Below are 19592 nucleotides of genomic sequence, written 5' to 3' on the forward strand. Positions count from 1 at the left end.
AATTGTACTACGTTTAATGACTATGTCGAGTTACGAAAACTCCGTTATTTCCTCCCCGTAACACTGAGTGGTGACGCGTTCCTGTCGTTCCCCCACGTGAGTTGACTTGGCGCCTCAGGGAGAGCGGGAGGCCGCTGGTGGTATAGAAGCGTGCGGGCTGACCCCGAGGTCACTGCTGTTCTGACAGTATGTCAGAGAAAAAAAGTCGACAAAGGGATGAAGTGAAACTGATACTGTCCCCCAAATGATGTTAGTTCCTCACAAAGTCTTTGAGAGTTCGTCTCTGATTTCTGGCGTGTCCAACGAGAGGATTGTTTTGATGGTCCTTTTTGAGACGTGAAGGTCGTTGTGAGTAGTGATGGTCAATCATCCAGTGGAGGTAATTTGGAGCAATGTGGATAATTTCTGAACTGGTTGGATACCCATTACATATGTTGAACCATCCCCTACCAGAAAGCACACAATAGTGAGCTCTTTTTTATAATCTTTACAGATATTATTTAGCTTTTTATGCCTAATGAGTTATAGTTGAGGCCCTTGGATTAGGTGGAAATACTCGCTGGAACCAGTGCGCAAAATAACATATCTATCGTGTGAGTCGTGACGACAAAACAAGTACGGTATCTGATCGAGTGTGATTTAAAAGTAGTTGTGCGTTTGACGCTCTAAACACATTTTTTTCTCTGCCTCTTTTAATCGACATGTTTTGTGCACTACATATACTTTCAGCCCCCTGATAAAACATAAAACTAAGTAAGATGCCTGAGCTACGATACTGTTTCTGAGAACTTAAGTGAAATCAGTGCAACCTTATCCTTGCTGCAATTGCCTCAGCTGAGTGTCACTGGTCATTGTCGTCATTCAACTTACGATTTCTAGCACAGCGTCATTCCTCTCTCTGTACGAGAAACTTCCTGCAGGTTTGAGTTGATATACTATCCAAGTTCGGCAGCTACATACTACTAGAAAGGACAAAGGGCATGTTGAAGAAAGATCAAGCATAGACGCAAGAGAAACAAAACCGAATGTAGGGCATTTTCCTGTAGTAGTCGCCCCTTTGAACGTCTAAGAGCAGTACTGTCCTCAGTGCACAAAGGCACGTGCGCTGTGTTGCTGAGGGAGGGAGCGACCGTAGGAGAGAGAGAGAGAGAGAGAGAGAGAGAGAGAGAGAGAGAGAGAGAGAGAGAGAGAGATTTGTGCATCAGGAAGGGACTGGGGGGGAGGGAGAAGGGATGGGGTAGGATGGCTATGGGTTTTTATGGGGGAAGGGACCGGGACTAGGGAGGCGTGGGGAGGTAGAGGGGCTAGGCTGGTGTTGCTAGGGCAATGAGGAGCGTGACACAGCATTGGGGAAAGTAGTGGTGGTTTGGAGGAAGTTTCCATAGAGACCCATTATTAACGATACAGCCACCACCAAGGAGCCGCACGCAGCCTTGGTGTCTTCATGCAAGGACTAGTTTTGTTACATTAACGTTGGAAGTCCGTCGATACACACTTGCCAGCTGTACCTTTAGTGCCGCTACAAAGGCAAAACTCCCGACCGACTACTGTACCGCTGTTACACGAAAGGAAGCATGGATATGCAAAATACCACCAGGATAGTGAAGAGTGAGCACAGGGGAGGAATGAGGCGGGGGTCGATGGAGGGGAGCGAGAGACTCGGGGAGAGAGGGAGTGGAAGGGGGCGGTGTGGCAGGTGTCCGGGCCGTCTAGACACCGGAGCCCGCAGACAGAACACGCCAGACAGCGGCGGCGGTGGCAGCGGCGGCGGCGGCGAGAGGCGGGGGAAGGGGGGGTGGGCGAGGGGGGGACAGCCAGCAGCTATTCGAAATTTATCGCTATGACAATACCAGGAATATATTGTCCTTATAACATGTATGGAGATTTGAGTACATTTAGTGTGGAAAAAGTTTCATACCTAAAAAAAAAAATGCTGATAAATAAATATCTAGATCTTTGTTGGCGTATATATTTATTGTCACACACACACACACACACACACACACACACACACACACACACACACACACACATTTATTCATATTACATCACCTGATAATTAAGGATTGTTAGATTCACGACACGTTTCGCCTTAGAAAACATTATTTTAGTATGCTAACATTACTTGGTGGTTAGTCAGTGTAGCGCTGGCGAGACAAGTGTGTGTGTATGAGTGTGTGTGTGTGTGTGTGCGGGGCGCGGCGCGGCAGTAGTCTGGCAGCGGCTGAGCTGGAGGTGCGTGTGGCCGCGGCGGGTCCCGGGCGATAGGTGCTGTTGGGGGTGCGGAGGGCCCCGCGCTGAACACAAGGTGGTGTCACCCTCCCCATGACCCTGCGGTGTCGCCTACAGCAGGACGAGAGTGGCCAGGAGGATGAGCAGACAGCGGCGGGAGCTGCTGGCACCCACGGCGGCCATGGCGGTGGCCCAGCCAATAAAAAATGGCGGTGAGTGTGTGAGGGTCCGCCGCGCCGCACCGCCACCACTCCGTCAGTCCCGCCGCCACGCTCAGTCGGGCTGTACGGTGCACCAGCCCTCCTCACGTCATTGCTGCCGCCTCTGCCTTCACTCTGCCGTCGTCAAGCATCAGGGTGGTGGTGGTGTCGCTGCCCCTCCACTGGCACCACCTCCACACCTCTGGCCGCAGACTGCTCCGCCACTTCCAATATTAGCAGAACACCGCCACAGTGTGTCCAAGATCTGTTAATGTGTCCCAGTGTGGCTGCCAAATAGCTCGCCACGGTGCCTCGTCAACGCCTAGTATCCACCACCACCACCACCACCACATCCACCTTCGCCACCACTGCTATCGCTGCCGCCGCCTTGAGTACAGCTGCCACTTCAAGCACCACTACTCTCACTGTCATCTCTACCTCAAGCCATCACGCCAGAAAGCCCGTTGTCACCTCCAGCCCTACTCCCCTAACTGATCCAGCAGCACGGCCCTCCAGCACAGCCGCCAAGATGTGGAACAGCGTCACAGAGTGCTGCCTCAAGATTGTCAACCACTTCTCACGGAGGAAAAGTGTACGGTTCCTACGATTGCTTATTCTAAAATACCTATCGGCTGTCAGGGTAAACAAGGTTGCTTGCAGTCCTATTATCCTCTTCCGCTATTACATTAGTTTCAAAAGGTAGGAAAATATTAACCAAAGGCGACGGTCATTGGGGACAGTCACTGGGGTGAGCCCTAGTGCATGCGAGGCAATAAGTGCATGCACTTGTTAAAAGTGTTCCGTGTATCATTTTTTTGCTGTTAATCATCGAATATTTGCAGCTTCGTTTTAATACCATCAAAAGGTAAACATTCACATCAAGGAATAACTTAATAAAATAATTGAAAAGGTTTATTGAGACAGACTAACAAATGACGTGGGTAACGACTAAAATTTATAATGAAAGCTGTTTCGAAAAGCAGCCCTTACAGGTGCACAGGTAAAGTTGCCTGGTAGGTCGGCTCACGAGAATAACTCAAGGTTGTTCATCCTCGTACCGTCCCCCTTGCCTGTTTAGACGGTAACATTGGCCTAGACTACGTTTACTGAGATCACGTCTCGATTAACAAATTGCCACAGTACCTTCACGTATTATCAGTGGATTTACTTTCACGATAACGTTAAATCACTAACTTATACTTGAATAGTTGTCTACCACTAACTACCTCCCCCTACCCCCTCCCTGTTGACCGGTGATGCCATTATCCCCTGTAGACTACGAGCTTCGTGTCACCTTACTATAAAAAAAGTCGGTTCACCCGAGTCTGAAGTGAGCATTATCGCCCAACGGCAACCTGCAGCTACACGGCGTGTCCTATTTCGTGGATACTGTATGGTAGCCTACGCATAGTAAACAGTCGTCAGTGTCAATAATATGCAGGCAGCAATAACAAATACCGTCAATTATAGTCGATTATGAGTTAAAAATGTTAGTAATGTCACAAACAGCTGTTTTGTTAATTTACGAGATCGCTGATTATGATTATTAAACAGCATTGAAGCCATCCACCACCGAGAAAATTAGCAAGCTTTATGTTATGTTTGCGTCATAATTAATATTTTTAACTCAAAATCGACTATTATTGACGGTATTTGTTATTGCTGCCTGCATATTACTGACACAGACGACTGTTTACTACGCGTAGGCTACCATACAGTATCCACGAAATCGGACACGCCGTGTGGCTGCAGGTTGCCATTGCGCGATAATGCTCACTTCAGACTCGGGTGAACCGACTTTTATAGGGGTGGCCTCTATAGTGTCACAAAATATTCAATGTTTGTAGCACGACATTAGAGTAGTTACATTTTCTTATTAACCTTTCTTGTTAATTAATGGAAATGGCTGATTTGTTAGATAATGCAAATTGCAGAACGCGATATATTTTAACGGGACAAATTTCGTATGGGACCGTGTTCAGAACCCTCTGAGATTATTTGCCTTTATTATTATTATTATCAATGTTACGAAAATATTCAGAAATTCTTTATATAATCATACTTTTGACCACCTTTCCCTATATATGCTCATTTACTAGTTTCGACACTGAAGTAACACTTGACCTTGTACTGCAAATACGGTAACTAAGATTGCAAACGTCCTGTAAAGGAAAAGGGCAGCCTTCATCAAGCAATAAGTTTTCCCAAAATTTACTGCCGAGTAATATTCCGCTACAGTGCGACCCGAGTATTAGCGCCTATGTTTTCCATGTATGCACTCGGAAATGGACCACCGTCCTGTACAATACATGTTTGGGAAATAAGTACATTTTTATTGAATGCATAAACTTTTTTGCCATTTATTATTATTATTATTATCATTACTATCTTTATATATATATATATATATATATATATATATATATATATATATATATATATATATATATATATATATATATATATATATTGTGTGTGTATAATTATGAGAATTTCTCTCTCTCTCTCTCTCTCTCTCTCTCTCTCTCTCGCTCTCTCTCTCTCTCTCTCTCTCTCTCTCAGTTGCCAAATTCGTTCCCACCCACTCTGGTTGCATCTGGCGGCAGGTCGTTGTTGAAACTTTTGATAAATGAGCTTGTTTACGATCCAACCATTGACATCATTAGTCGGTATTATTCTGTGACCGTGTTTCCATGCATTGCAGAGACGCTCCTAATACCCCTTTCTCCCCCCCCCCCCCCCCACACACACACACACACAAACCGATCGAAATAAGTGTAGGCAGTAATTCATTCAAATAATTTTAAACCTTTTGACTACTTGGGACATTAACTTATTTTCCCTCAGTGAACACCTGACAGTTCAGAACTTTTATCTGCAGTGTCTGGTGGCCCCCAACCTTGAACAATTTAATGTTATTTGCAAAGAAATTATAAATTCATTGATTCTGGAGAGAGAGAGAGAGAGAGAGAGAGAGAGAGAGAGAGAGAGAGAGAGAGAGAGAGAGATCCCATTCACAAAGGTAACCCAAAACGATGCTCATCACGTACATCCAGTCTCGCAAAGTAATCACTGATTTCACAGTCATTCTAGTGATATCCCATAATTCTGGAAAGACACTTATTTGCCTCTTCAGGCCACTATTTAGTGTTAATATCATAAATGTAAAAGTATATATCCATGCAACCTGATGTAGTGGCTTGTGTGCCTCGATTCAAATCCAGGCAAGGGTGGTCAGGATGCTGCCCACATAATTAATCTTCACCTCAGTTACCGGATAAAGGGGTATTCAAGTAGCAGATAAAGGGGTACCTGGGTAAAGTTATGGAAGGAAAACTATTCTCATTGTCAGTAATTGCCCCTCTGTTCCTTGGCAAGGGATTATTTCACCTGAAGAGTAAAGAGAGGGAACCGAGAGCAGTACTAGTATTCGACCTTATGATGTAACAATTTCACAGAACGATCTGCATTAGCGCTTTTTTTACACCACCCTATCTCTGTGGTGCAGTAGTGGTTAGCTAGCACGCGTAGCTACGAATCCGAGAGCCTGGGTTCGTTCTTGGCTAAAGACAGCCAGTGCTCAGTTCACCCAGCTATTTTTCCCTTTCAGGCTAGGGAAACCTGGGGAAGGTAAACTGCGGCAACCTGAATGTTACACTTGTCCTGTGTGGGCTGTTAACCACCACATGCAGGCTCAAGGGCTAATGAATTTGATAAGCACTAAGACTTTGCATAACTTTACATGCCTCCAATTTTACCTTTGCCTTTCCTCTTTGGGGACCAGGGTCATCAATTACTACAGCACCTATTATTTTTATTGATGTTTGTACATTAGGTCAGTTGTGCCAGAACATCAATTATTTGAAAAGGGGAAAAGTTTTTTTTTTTAATGACTGTGAGAAATAAGATTTTAGAATATTATTCAAGTCTGGAGAGTGTGTAATATAAATATGAATGGACTCAGCATGAGTATACTGAATGGTAAAAGTTCACATGAAAACAAATGCCTGACAAGAATGTTTTAAAAGCCTGGTGAATGGCAAATGCCACCGATAGGTTTTCAGGGTATGCAGGGGTAGCCAAAAGGAATGCCAGGGAGTGGAATTTTGAAAAGTGGTTAATAAGCTTTAAATGAGATCCCATGGGTTGATGTGATTTTATATATATATATATATATATATATATATATATATATATATATATATATATATATATATATATATATATATATATATATATATATGAACACAGGACTTCCACTGATTTGCAATATCCATTCATCTTAATACTATTTAACAGGAATGATCAATTGTCATAGCCTTAAATTTCCCACCATAATTTATAACAAATTATATATGAATTTTATAAAATCAATGGCAGCATCTCAGAAGTCATGCAAAAGAATGGACATTATGCTGTATTCTGTAAAACCTCTATATAATTCCTCCGAGTCGAAAATAGAATAACCAATAGAAACATTTAACTAAAATCATGCAATTTCACCAATATCAAATTATATTATCAGCACAAACGCAAATGTAATTATAAACAAACCTCAGATGTTATATTTTATTATGAACCAGAACTTGTGTCATTTATCAGTAACGATTAGTCTCCTGCATATATAGTACTGCTTTCCAGCAAATTTAATGTCTTTTTACTTGGCTATGACAAATATAACCTCCATTCAATCTCCATTAGCTTCATTTCACTGCACACCACAGATGCTATAATGCTATCATTCCTATTATAATGTATCTACCTACACCCTATACTGAACCCTCTGATCAATACATTGGTTACTGAACCTCTACATTATCCATCTTTTACATTATTCATCTTTGCAAGGCTGTCTCATTTCAATTCTGCTGTCATCAATAATGACAAAACTTAATTTATAAATGTGGAAAACAACATTCTCTTAATGTTCTGGCTTCTTAAAAGGGAAGTGAGGTGAGGGAGTATGGCAACTTTTCCTGCACAGACGCATCTTAGCATTTTCTTAATGGATGGGCAGGGGTTATCCCTTCTCTATAATACTCATATACATTTGCAGGACTAAATGTCATGCTCTAAATACCCTTAGTGGATGTATTGTTTCATGCAGCAACTATATCAATGAAATGCATGGAATAACTTTCACAGATCTACAGGTTAATAATTTGCAAACTATGTAATTCCACATATTTGCAGTTTTATCATCTATAGTAGACCAACAAGGCAGGATTCCAGGTACTGGTGTCTTGATATAGTAGGGTTTAGGGTATACACCAGAACTTTCATTAAATATGGTCAAGACTTGATGATATTACAAAGTGTGATTTACAAATCTCTTGAACAACAGTTTCATGTTATGTGTATCATGCTCAAACAGTCACTTGCAAATAAGATTTGTAAATTAGACTAGTTTCTAATGCGGAGTTAGTTAAAATAAAAATGCTATTAGCATTTACTTAATAGTGTTTGTTGAGATCACTGATGTAACATATTGCTATACTTTCAGTGGAAAATATTTTACTTTAAAGTCACAGTGTACAGTGATCATTATTTGTTTCAGCTGTTAGTGTCTTTGTTTTTTTTTGTAATTGAATTGACTTATCATAGAAACTATTTTACCAGGGCAATATATATTTTTTTCATTATATTCTTTTACATACATGCTACTCATATTATACTATAAGGCATTTGCATAAAACATATAATAATGATAGTAAATCTTGCAGGTATTGTATGTATGCGAGGGGATGAACAACAGTATGGGAGAGGCCATGGCTGCCCGTGACCGCACCACTCGCTTACACAGTGTGCAGCAGGACATTACCCTAGGCTTGCCATACCAAGTTCAACGACCTGATGGAGAGGAAAGATATCCTTCCAAAAAGCCATTTACTACTCCAGACCAGGTAAGCAACAATAACTTCAGGAACAAACTTTCTTTTTTTGACAGGTATCCCCAATAAATTTATTTCTGGTATTTTAAGAGCTGAACAGCGTTTGATCCATCAAACGGGAAGAGCATATTCATGCATTTCTTTCTAAAACACTAGATAAAATATCAAATATGAGATTTGTGTGCACCAGATGCAACTCATAACTTTATTCACACGAAACTATCCTTCCTGAGGTGCATGGCACACATCATACTTTTCTGTTCTGTGTTTACAATTCCCGCCACCCCACCCTTGCCACCCCGTTGCAAAGGACAGTGCCCCAAAGCCGTATAAATCTATATTTATATGGCCCTCCTCTCCTCCATCTCCCTTTAGCTGTCCATTTAGGTATAAATTAATCAGAATTGCTGGACAAGTCTGGTATGAAAGTTTTATAAAATTTGGATAATAAAGTGTAAAACTAGCATGTATGTCCTGTACAGAATACTACTAACCTCTGTTGGTGCTTCCCATTAATCAAGTGTCCATCACTCAAAAGTGGCAGAGTGGACAGGAAGCCAGTGAGCAAACAATGGCACTGCTCATCAGTAAAACTTAAGGAGACTAGTTTCTTTGATGAAACTCATCAGTGTTGGCAAGAACCAAGGGTGGTGATGCCAACAGTGGTGAGTGGTATTGTGTACAGGGCTTCACGTACTGTACTGTATGATGACAAACACCATACAATTAGTGTTAATGCACAGAAGAATGTAAATCTTATTAAAGCAAGGTATACACATGCATATTTATGGGAGGCAGTGGCCGAGTGGTCAGCATGTGGGTAGGGTGAACCCAAGGACCTAGGTTCGAGTCTCACCGAGGGGAGATGACCTGACTCCTACTACATGACCTGTTGGATAGGGGCTCGTCTTTGTATAAAATTAAATCTGTACTGACTTTCCTTTCTTCTTCTTCTGGTTCCTACTGCTGAAGATGGTGGCAGTGTTAACAAACTGTCTGGTAAATAAATATATATCTTTCACCTGTGAGTGTGAATTTTATTCACTGAAAGGACAATGTACATATACATGCATAAGGCAGCATAAAAATCAAATATCATCATTCATCAGCTAAAAGTACTATAAACTGTACTGCATTTACATAAACTTAATACAAATACGTAGTCATTAAAATCTCACTTTACTGTTTGGAACTCGCAAAATATTTACTAGTGAATGCCGTTTTCTATAAAAATCAGAGAATATGAAACTGTTAATGAAAATGATCATAACTGCAAGCAGTTGTTCAGCTGACAACCCTAAACAGTCTGAAACAGACTTTGTATTGGTGCAGCAATAGGATGGCGGGGGTAGGATCTCGTTCACAAGGGACAAGGGGAGAGGCAAGTCAAGGGTGCAAATAACTTGCTACAAGTTACTTGCTGTATGTAGACATTCTTGAGCCTTTAAAAGGTCACCGCGCCACAGGCCACTTCTGCGGCATTCCCTGCCAACCCACTCCTGTATTGTGGACATGAAGGTGAACGTGACTCTGGTCACACTTGTGGTAGCTGGAGATGCTTTTGATCAGCCTGCAGTGACAGTGTATATATACAGTAGAGAAACTGCAGTAATGCAATGAAAAAATCCCAGAATGTAATAACACTTGAGTGCTGGGGATTGAACCTGGATTTTCTGAGTAGAAGTCAGGTTAGCAAACCAACTAAGCCACCCATGAGCTAAAAGGTCACTGCACAAGAGGGAACTCCTGTGGCACTACATGATGCCCCAGCCCTTCACTGTGGATATGGTGAAGGTGACCCCACTCACACTCATGGTAGCTGGACACTTTTAATCAACTCACAATGGCACATACAGTGTATATATGCATTAGAGAAACCGCAATAACATATGAAAAAATCCTGTCATGCAACACCGTTGAGTGCTGGGATTCAAACTCAGGCCTATTGAGTAGAAATCAGGGCAGCAAAGTACATATACCATTATGGGTCAATTAAATGTGTCTCCAGCTAGCATGAGTGTGAGCAGGGGTGATCACCATCATGTCCACAGTGCAGGGCTGGGGTATCAGGTAGTCCCACAGAAGTGGTTTCTGGTGCAGTGACCTTTTAGCTCATTGGTGGCTCAGTTGGTTTGATGCTCTAACTTCTACTCAGGTCTTACATTTAAGGATTTTTTCACTGCGTTATCACAGTTTCTCTGCGGTGTATATTCAGCGTATGTCCTATAGCGGATTGATTACAAGCATCTCCAGCAACTACAAGTATAGGGTAACCACAAGTATGGGCAAGAGGGGATTGACATAGATGCTGTGGTTCAAGGATATTATGGATGATGGGCAATATTAATTTAGTTAGGTATACATGGTGTGTGCATATGCCCCAGTGAACAATAGGGGAAAGAAAAGCTGAGCTGTTCTGTACTCCTCACTTTCAACCTTTGGCCTATTTCCTCTACTCTGGCTTTCATTTCTGTCATACGACTGTCCATGTAAACATTAACCCCTTCACTATGGTTGGGCCAAAACAGCGCCCTGCGCCGTATCCGGGATCACCGCACGCGCCAAATTTCAAATGTTGCTATTGAATTGAAGCCATAAACTCAACATAATCATCATGTATTATATATATATAAAAACATGCAGAATTAAATGGCGCACATAAAGAAACATAAATTATTTGATAATTTTGAGATGTAAGCATAAATATAGAGATAAAATAACTCGTATATTGGCTAAAGCGAGCCAGGACACAGTGTGCATGTCCTCGGATATGGTACGGGGCACACAAGGATGCAGTATATGCGTCCTCGTGTTGAAGGGGTTAAACTGCCACTCTCACATCAACACCAAAGCTCTCATTCATCTCCCTGTTCATGCACACAGGCACTTACATCCTTGTAAGATGACCTGATTCCTTAAAGTAAATGTCTTCCCACACCATATATCTCCAGTACATCCCATTACCCCTTCCTTCAAATGCCCTTCTGCAGGTCCATGAAAGAAACAGCTTCCTATCCTTCTCTAGGTACTTTTCAACTAACACTTTCTTTGATCCACACATCCACTACATATCCTAAAAACCCCTTGTTCATTTCCCGCACTTGTAGCAATATTCCCATCATCCTCTCATTCAAAACCTTTCTATGAACCTTTTCTGGCACATTACCGGTAATTAAACTTATTCCTTTGAAACGGTCACCCACCCCTACAAACTTTTCCTTTATAAAGAGGCACAATATAGTCTTTCCTCATTTCTCCTCACAAAAATCCCAATGCTTTTCTGCATCCTGCAAGTATCACTCTTTCTTCTTCCATTTCTCTGAACTTTTAATCTAGTTCTAATTCTTTTCTTTGAATGACTAGCTGTACCCCTGTGTATTCTTATCTGCTTACAAAATTTAGTGTGATGTAATTTATATTAGTAAAATTCTTATTTTATCATTTAACTAATATTCTTTTTTTTTTTCTTTTTTTTTTTTCAGGAGATATCAAGGGAGTTCATCAAGCCACCTGCCAACAAAACCCTGTCTGATGTAAATGTAAATGGACCTCAATATTCGTGTTCTGTTGGAGGATACCCACAGCCTGAGAGTGGGCTTGGACACAGTGGAATGCACTCCTATCGTTACTCAGCCCCATTAGAGGCACAGTCTCCTCACTCTGCAATGTCAGCGTCATCGTCATCATCATCATCGTCGTCGTCGTCATCATCACTTCAAGCCTGGGGAGGTAGAGAAGAGGGTCAGACTTGTAGAAGTAGTCGAAATCCGCGCAATTTTGCTCCATTCTCTTCAAGCAGCAGATTTGACAGATCTCCACAAACGTTCCAAGAGTCAAATCGACGAAGACACAGACACCAAGGACACTTGGGAACAAATTCTCCGTCACCCTCACATGACCAAAATATTCCCATTTACTGCCCAACCACTTTAGCAGAATTAACTATGGTGTCAGTACCGTGCGGGCCTTCAACTCACAGTCCCAGTCATCAAGGAGGACCAAGTGAATCCCAAAGTATAAATGTGGATAGCTTGGAAGTGCAGGCGGATCTCTCGCACACTTTTGGACAGTCTTCTCAGTTACCCTGTAGTCCAACAGCAGAGCCTCAACATCCGCCCTTATATTGTGACGTGATAGAAAATAACAGCTTATATGGAAGTGCTAGTAGACCCTCAGAACAAAGGACAAAGAGTGGGAAAATATGACCAACAAGTCTTTTCCTTAGTCTTTCAAGCATACTTTATTATATCACTTAAGATGTACTTGTTGTAATGAAAGTTGTTATGTCCTTCGGGATGTGATAGTGAGAATACAGTGCTGAAGCCAGCAGGTGTCATGGTGCTCAGTGATGGTGGGCTGATTTTTAAGCTCGCTCCTGTGCATGACCAACTGCCAGCATGCATGTGCATATGATTGTGTAAGGGCAGCTAAGTTTGCTCTTTATTATGCACATTTTGGTGCATGTAGGTAGGGCAGGGATGTATGCTATTGAGCCCACCAGTGGTGGGAATGATGCACACATGGACCAGAGCAGTTGGGACCAGCTGCTGTTGCAATGGATGAAGGAATCACCAGTGCCTGGGGTCCCAAGGACCAGTGCTATGGTGTCTGACAGCAGTGCAGCTATGCTACACACTGCTATGCACTGCTTACAGTCACCAATTATGGCTCACACAGTGTATTGTAAGAGTGCTGCAGCATTTCCAGGGCCAAGTCCCATATGTGATAGGCCTTCTTTCTTAATCTCACAAGACAGGTGATGGAGTGTGGTGCATGGCAATGGCTGTGGGAGTGTGGCTGGGTGACCTGTAACTGTAGAGATATGGTGGCTCATAACTATACATATTTCTAATTTGTATTCCTGGTAATTCCAAAGGTGATTACTGATTGTAACCAGTGTTATTGTTCCAATATGTTTTCCTGCAGCTAGGTGGGGCGAGATTGGATGAAGGGCAGGATATTTTGTGGTGACAGTAATGTTACTACAGATGTTCCTCTCTCAGATAATGTATTGTACTATCTGAATAATGGTTGAGCTGGTTATGAACACCTTACTTTCATTTAAATAAAAAAATCATACATATTCTGGCATCACACCATCATTGCTAGGAAATTTTTTCTTTTAATTTGCTAATATACTAACACCTGCAAACCTCAAATTAGGACACACACACACACACACACACGAAATGGCTTAGCTAATAGGAAGCTCCACCGAATTCCATTGCTGTACTGGATTAGATTACAAAAACTAAATTCATGGTGATCATTGTTTTTGAGCCATACTGAAAGGGAATGGATTACTTTTGTAAAAGGTACACACCACAAGACAGTACAATTGAGATACTAATGGAAACTGGGGAAAAATGTATGCTTACAAAAGTGAGATAAGTGTTTTGTTAACTAAATAATAATAAATTCAGGCTTGCAAGTATGACAGCTCTCCAGAGTAGGTCATTTATTTATTTTTTTAAGGGGGGTTGTTTGTGATAAAAATAATGAAAAACTGAGTAGTATAGTGGGGCAACAGAAATGGGAAGACAAGTTAGGACATGGGAAATCTATAGGATTCACATCAACAAAGAGGTCATCATGGTAAAGTTTGAGACAGATGGTGTGTGAAAGATTAGTTTGTTTTAAGATGCAGATGAGAACATGAAGCTGGGAGCCTATTGTATTGTACTGTGAACATGATTATAAGAAAATATATGGAAATGGTCAATGGAACATGCCTTCTGTTTTTTCAGGTGTAAAATACTACATTTTGATTGGTAGTGAGCAAATGCAATGTGTTCTGAGGACTGTGAGAAAGTAGCATCCAATGGACCATTAGGGATTATGTTTACAATACAGCAGCTGCACAAGTCAAGAACGTGGAAAGAGGTATTACAGATACCCTAGGCATAGGAAAGAGTGGGTTGGTTACATTTTCAACATATGTAAGTAGAATAATTACAAATTACTGAATTATTTAAATTGCCAAACTGTGATCATGTAAAAAAATATTTTGAAAGTGAGTGCATGGTATCATTCCTGCCAACAAATCATCTGTGATTATTATTGTCTAAATGTCATCCTTTGTTCTGTAGTTTAATACATCTGATGCTACGATGATTCACTTCAATTTATACATATAAAAAAATGTGTAGGACATACTTAGAAGGAAGCAAGGGACACTAAGGTAAGCAAATACATTATGCATCAGTTAAAATATGAGATGAAAAAGGAAAAACTAGGTAGGTATATTTATTACTCTAGAAATCACCTGAAAATCAGATATAATTAGAAAAAGAAGCTGACAGGATTCAGAGCTTTATATAGCAATTGAAAAAACAATGCAAAATAAAATTATCAATGATCAATTGGACATGCAATAAACTATCCTGGTAAAGCATGCATAAATGGAGATTGGAGTATGCATGATAAATCTCAATAACACAACACTATTGACCAATGTGTTAAAAATTTGTTTAAACAATTAAAAGTGGCATCTCAGGTCAATTTGTTACCAGTCTGCTCAATAAGATGTATTAAATTCAATGGTAAAGCAATATAAGTATTTAAAAAATGGAAATCATTACTGATTACATCCCTACAGATGTTAATGAGACTGATAGAGACTTGAGATCTAAATCTTGTTCAAGTTTTATGCAAAATGTGCTGGAATGATATTGCATCTGGTGACTGAAAGAGCATTTTATCTTGCGCTAAATCAAAAACAAAAAATTCTTCTATACTTTTGACAGAGAGCCCAGCCACACCATCAATAACTCCTCCTGTCTTCTCCTTATCTCAACTTGAAAGGTTTGAAGATTAGGATGGCCATGTTTCCACACTACTATGCCACTTATGACTGGTGTAGTGCTACTGTGTCTTGTCTGGTGTCACTTATATCATTAATGTAATTTGTACCAAGTAGTACAACTTGTATCATCACACCAAAAGTACGATGCTACTTGTATGAAGTCCATCCAAGGTAAAAGTGTCACTTGTATGAGATACATTCCAGGTAAAATATCACGTGCCAGATACACCAAAGTTAGTTCACACAGTGCCAGGTACATCCCAGGTAGTTTAACTGTGCCAGGTATATCCCAGGGAAAGTGCCACCTGTTCTGATACATTACTGGTGCATACTACATGTGCAAGGTACAGAACCATTTTAATCTAGTACAGTGCCATTTATATACAGCACAGCGCCATCTATATGTTCTCTGGATCAGGCAGTGTAACCCTCAACTCTCAACAACATACTAACTAATGTCAAGTTCTCACTATGTTTCATGCCAAAAAAACAATTTCTATTTACTTCAACTTAGTGAATACAAATCCATTTTGTTCTAAAAACAAAATCACTTTTTATAACATTGTGAGGTATCTTTGGTTGACAAAGTTTTAAGGAGTTAAAAAAAGATTACACAAAGAACTGAGGAAACCTAACATCTATGACTACAGGTGTGTGTGTGTTCGTGTTCTCTCTCTCTCTCTCTCTCTCTCTCTCTCTCTCTCTCTCTCTCTCTCTCTCTCTCTCTCTCTCTCTCTCTCTCTCACACACACACACACACACATACACACACACACAGGCAGCGGTTTGAGCCCCACTCAGGCTGGAATCTTTCTGTTGACAAGGAGTGGTTACTGACTCCCTAAGCATGAGGGATGGGGTGTGAGAGGTCCTGGCAGTACCCACAGATCGACTATAATGAGCATGAACTTGCTCATGTCAGGAGGGTACTTGCTGGAGATTGCGAGTCCAACTCGTGATCAGGCCGTGGTGGTGGTGAATTACACGGGCAGACACTCAAAGTCCTTGCACCTGCTCTCTTTCACACCATACATTGGAACTTGAAAGCTAAATTGGTTAAGCTCTACGTTAAGAATCACAAGCAACAAAGGGCACCCAGAATGGACAGTATCAAAGTTGCCTTGTGGAACATAGTCAAATGGCCTTCATTTGCATTCCCAATAAATGACCCATACACATCTGGTTTAGCTACATGAGCCAGGAAGTCAATTACAAAGCTAAAGGTTTCCTCTAAAAAAATTAATAGACAGGCTTGGAATATTAATCACTCAATTTATCAATATCAGAAACTTATATCAGTACAGTGCTGACTATATTTGGGAATGACCACACAATAGGAGACTTTGAGGGTCTTCCAGGTATAAGCTGTATGAACAATGGGACTGTTTGCATAGTTTCAATACTTACTTCAAAATGCTACATTCATCAATTTTTCATTAAACAGTTGAATTAATTAAAAGCCCATTTTTATTATTTTACATATATAACTGAGAACAAGACACTTCTTTGGAAAAGCTGTTCAGCAATGAGCATACAATGACAAAACTTTTTTTTGTTTTTTTTTTGTTTTTTTTGTATCAAAGTAATGTACTTCACATTTACCATTAATTTTATGTTAAATTTTAACATTCAACTAGCAACATAAATAACATTGGGCACAACTTTTCACTGTATTATATATACCTGGAAGATATTCCACAAATTTTAGAATCTCAATGTTGTACACACACATTCTCTCTCTCTCTCTCTCTCTCTCTCTCTCTCTCTCTCTCACACACACACACACACACACAGTCTGAGTGATGCATGTACAATTCATCACAAAATCCTGGGAAGATGATTTGTTACCAACAATACAAAGGAAATTTATTTTCTCAACAAACCACTGGTGAGACAGTTTCTGAGAAGGTTGTCAAAGATAGCTTATGCATTCCAAATAATGTTTGGTGGTGTAACTACTGCCTCTGGGTTCATTTATCCTATTTTAAGTGATAAAAGTGGTGGTAGCAAATGGCGGTGAAAAGTTGAGGTATAGTATCATCAGATCCTGTGAATGCTGGTGTTGTTAGCATACCCTATCATGCACTTTCATTTTCAGAGTTCTTTACAAAGTTTGTTCTGAATGAAGAATAAATTGATATATCAAGTCACAAAAGGTTTTGAAATACACAAGCATCTTGTAACATATTAGTAGATTGGTATAATCTTCTTCCCATACTTATCTGAATCATCTTCCTGCTACCTATTCTTGATGTGATAGAAAATTGCAAGGAAGCCATTGATGTGATGACATCTTTAGAGCTTGTTGGAGATCTTATAGAAGAACAGTATCATGCAAGAGCTCAGCTGTGGAAAATCCCATTTAAGATCTGTTAGAGATGCATAGAAATGTGTGCCATTCCCATGCAGTGGCAGGTGGTAAGGATAACACAGCTCTAGAGGGTTATTTTAATGTGACTGGAGTTGATAGTGCAACTGGATATATTGGGTATTATAGATTTCAATGAAGATTTTAGGGATGGGTAAGCATTACTAGTATGCCTTCATGGTGCAGCGGTTAGCGTGAATAGCTACGAATCCATGGGCCCAGGTTTAAATCCTGGCTTGAGCAGTCAGCGTGCAGCTCACCCAGTTGTTCATCCTCCCTATTGGACTGGTTGGTAAATGGGTACCTCGGGCTGGTGAAGGTGAACTGTGGTAAGCCAGACTTCATGCTGACCCTGTGTCCTAGGTTATTGGTTTCATACCCAACACAGGCTCAAGGGCCAATGCGACAGAGATGAGCACCACAACCACGCGCAGCTATGGTGTATGCCCCCAACTTTACCTTTACCTTCATGCACTGTGGTGTGAATATGAGTGATTTTCCAAGATATGTACAACTTGAACAAGAATGAGTAAGGACTGTAATAGAAGTAGGATCACATTAACTGTCTTTAACTCAAGTAAAATATAAGCAAAAATAGGAATACAGAGTGGATTTCTGAGTTAGGGGATCCATTACTGACAGAACCTGTGCAGACGAGGCAAAAGGTATCATCTACAGCTACTACAGTTGCTGAGGTCACATGAATGGGACTGCCACACCTATACTGCAGAGCAGAGGCATAAGTACATATCTGATTAGTCAATAAATTGAGTAAAGCTTTGTACTATGTGCATTTCTCACACACCTCGACAAATATAGGTAAAATTCACACCTTTGACTTATTCATTTCAAGTGGTGTTGTGTTTCCTTAATTAAATTAATCTCACACACATACCTGTGACATTTTGGTGCCCCGAGTGAGGACTTGTTAAGCAAGTATATAATGCTCAAGGTGTCATTATTCAGTTAACAGTGTTTGGGCTCAAGATGGGTCTCGGTAAAAGTTTTTAAGCATCCCGTGCTTCAATGGCATCGCAACCATACCATTCTGTGCTTGGGAGGTAATGGTAGGGCCGGGATCACTAGGCTGAGGAATATAACGAATCTGATTTGACACATTGCCAAAAATATTGCTTCGACAATGAAACCATCCTCAATGAAGCAGGCTTTGTGTGCTTGACCCTGATATTTAGAGTAGAACATTATATCCATTCATTTAATTTTAATAACCTCAATAATAGTAATCTTTTATTCTTTGTAAAGCATTTATTAAACGAAACCAAATTTTTTGGTGGTAAATTTACTTTTGTGTTAAATATCGTGGTCTAATGGTTAACGTGCCTGGCTATGAATCTGCGGGTCTGGGTTTAAACCCCGGCCAGGGCAGCCGGCGTGCAGCTCACCCAACTGTTTATCCTCTCTTTAGGGTTGGTTAATAAATGGGTACCTGGGGACATCTGGGGAAGGTAAACTGTGGTAACCCAAATGTCACACTGGCCCTGTGTACAGGGTTAAGGGGTTCTTCCTACCACAGGCTCAAGGGTCAATGTGACAGATGAGCACCACAACCATGCACACCTATAGCAGATTCCCCCCCTTTATCTTTGCTGAACAAATTAATATAATAAATGCTGAGCATACCAGCTTGGGCTGGGGTTAATAGCTTCCCTTAAATGTGCTGAAGAATCACCAAAAGGCCATTCTGCATCTTACTTGACCAAATGATTATTTGGTTCCTTTACCCAGTAATAACAACATTTAGAACTTTACTCAGCTACTTCAAGCAAAAATGGCACAGGCTGTAGCAGCCAAGTCAGGTTGGGTGACTAAGAATTATAATACCTGTAAAAGGGTACTAGTAGAAACACCACTTCATAAGGAGATTTTTGAAACCAAGATAAGAATGTTGCAAGATCAATGGGATAAATATCAGAATGCCAGTATGCTTCTACTTGTAGCAGAAAATACCTCAGAATGTGAAACAAGTGTCAAATTTAAGGTGGAGTTCAATAAATACTTTTTAATTTTTTTTTTTACATCGTGGCCTATTGCGCTGGTAGGTTTCTTTCTGGTGGATCCTGATGGTCGGTCCAAGG

The 19592-nt window shown here is 40.8% G+C and overlaps 1 protein-coding gene across 1 annotated transcript in view; it reads left to right on the forward strand.

Moving 5' to 3' along the window:
• Positions 1–14340, forward strand: part of LOC127004203 (uncharacterized protein DDB_G0271670-like) — a 146479-nt gene extending 132139 nt beyond the window's left edge. Inside the window, exons 5-6 of the mRNA XM_050871725.1 lie at positions 8156–8335; positions 11806–14340. Of these exons, the coding sequence (XP_050727682.1) occupies positions 8156–8335; positions 11806–12528 (903 nt within the window). The 3' untranslated portion in view covers positions 12529–14340. The remainder of the gene's footprint in view (positions 1–8155; positions 8336–11805) is intronic.
• Positions 14341–19592: the final 5252 nt, after the last annotated feature.

This window comes from Eriocheir sinensis, chromosome 27, assembly GCF_024679095.1.
Source record: "Eriocheir sinensis breed Jianghai 21 chromosome 27, ASM2467909v1, whole genome shotgun sequence".
NCBI lineage: Eukaryota > Metazoa > Arthropoda > Malacostraca > Decapoda > Varunidae > Eriocheir > Eriocheir sinensis.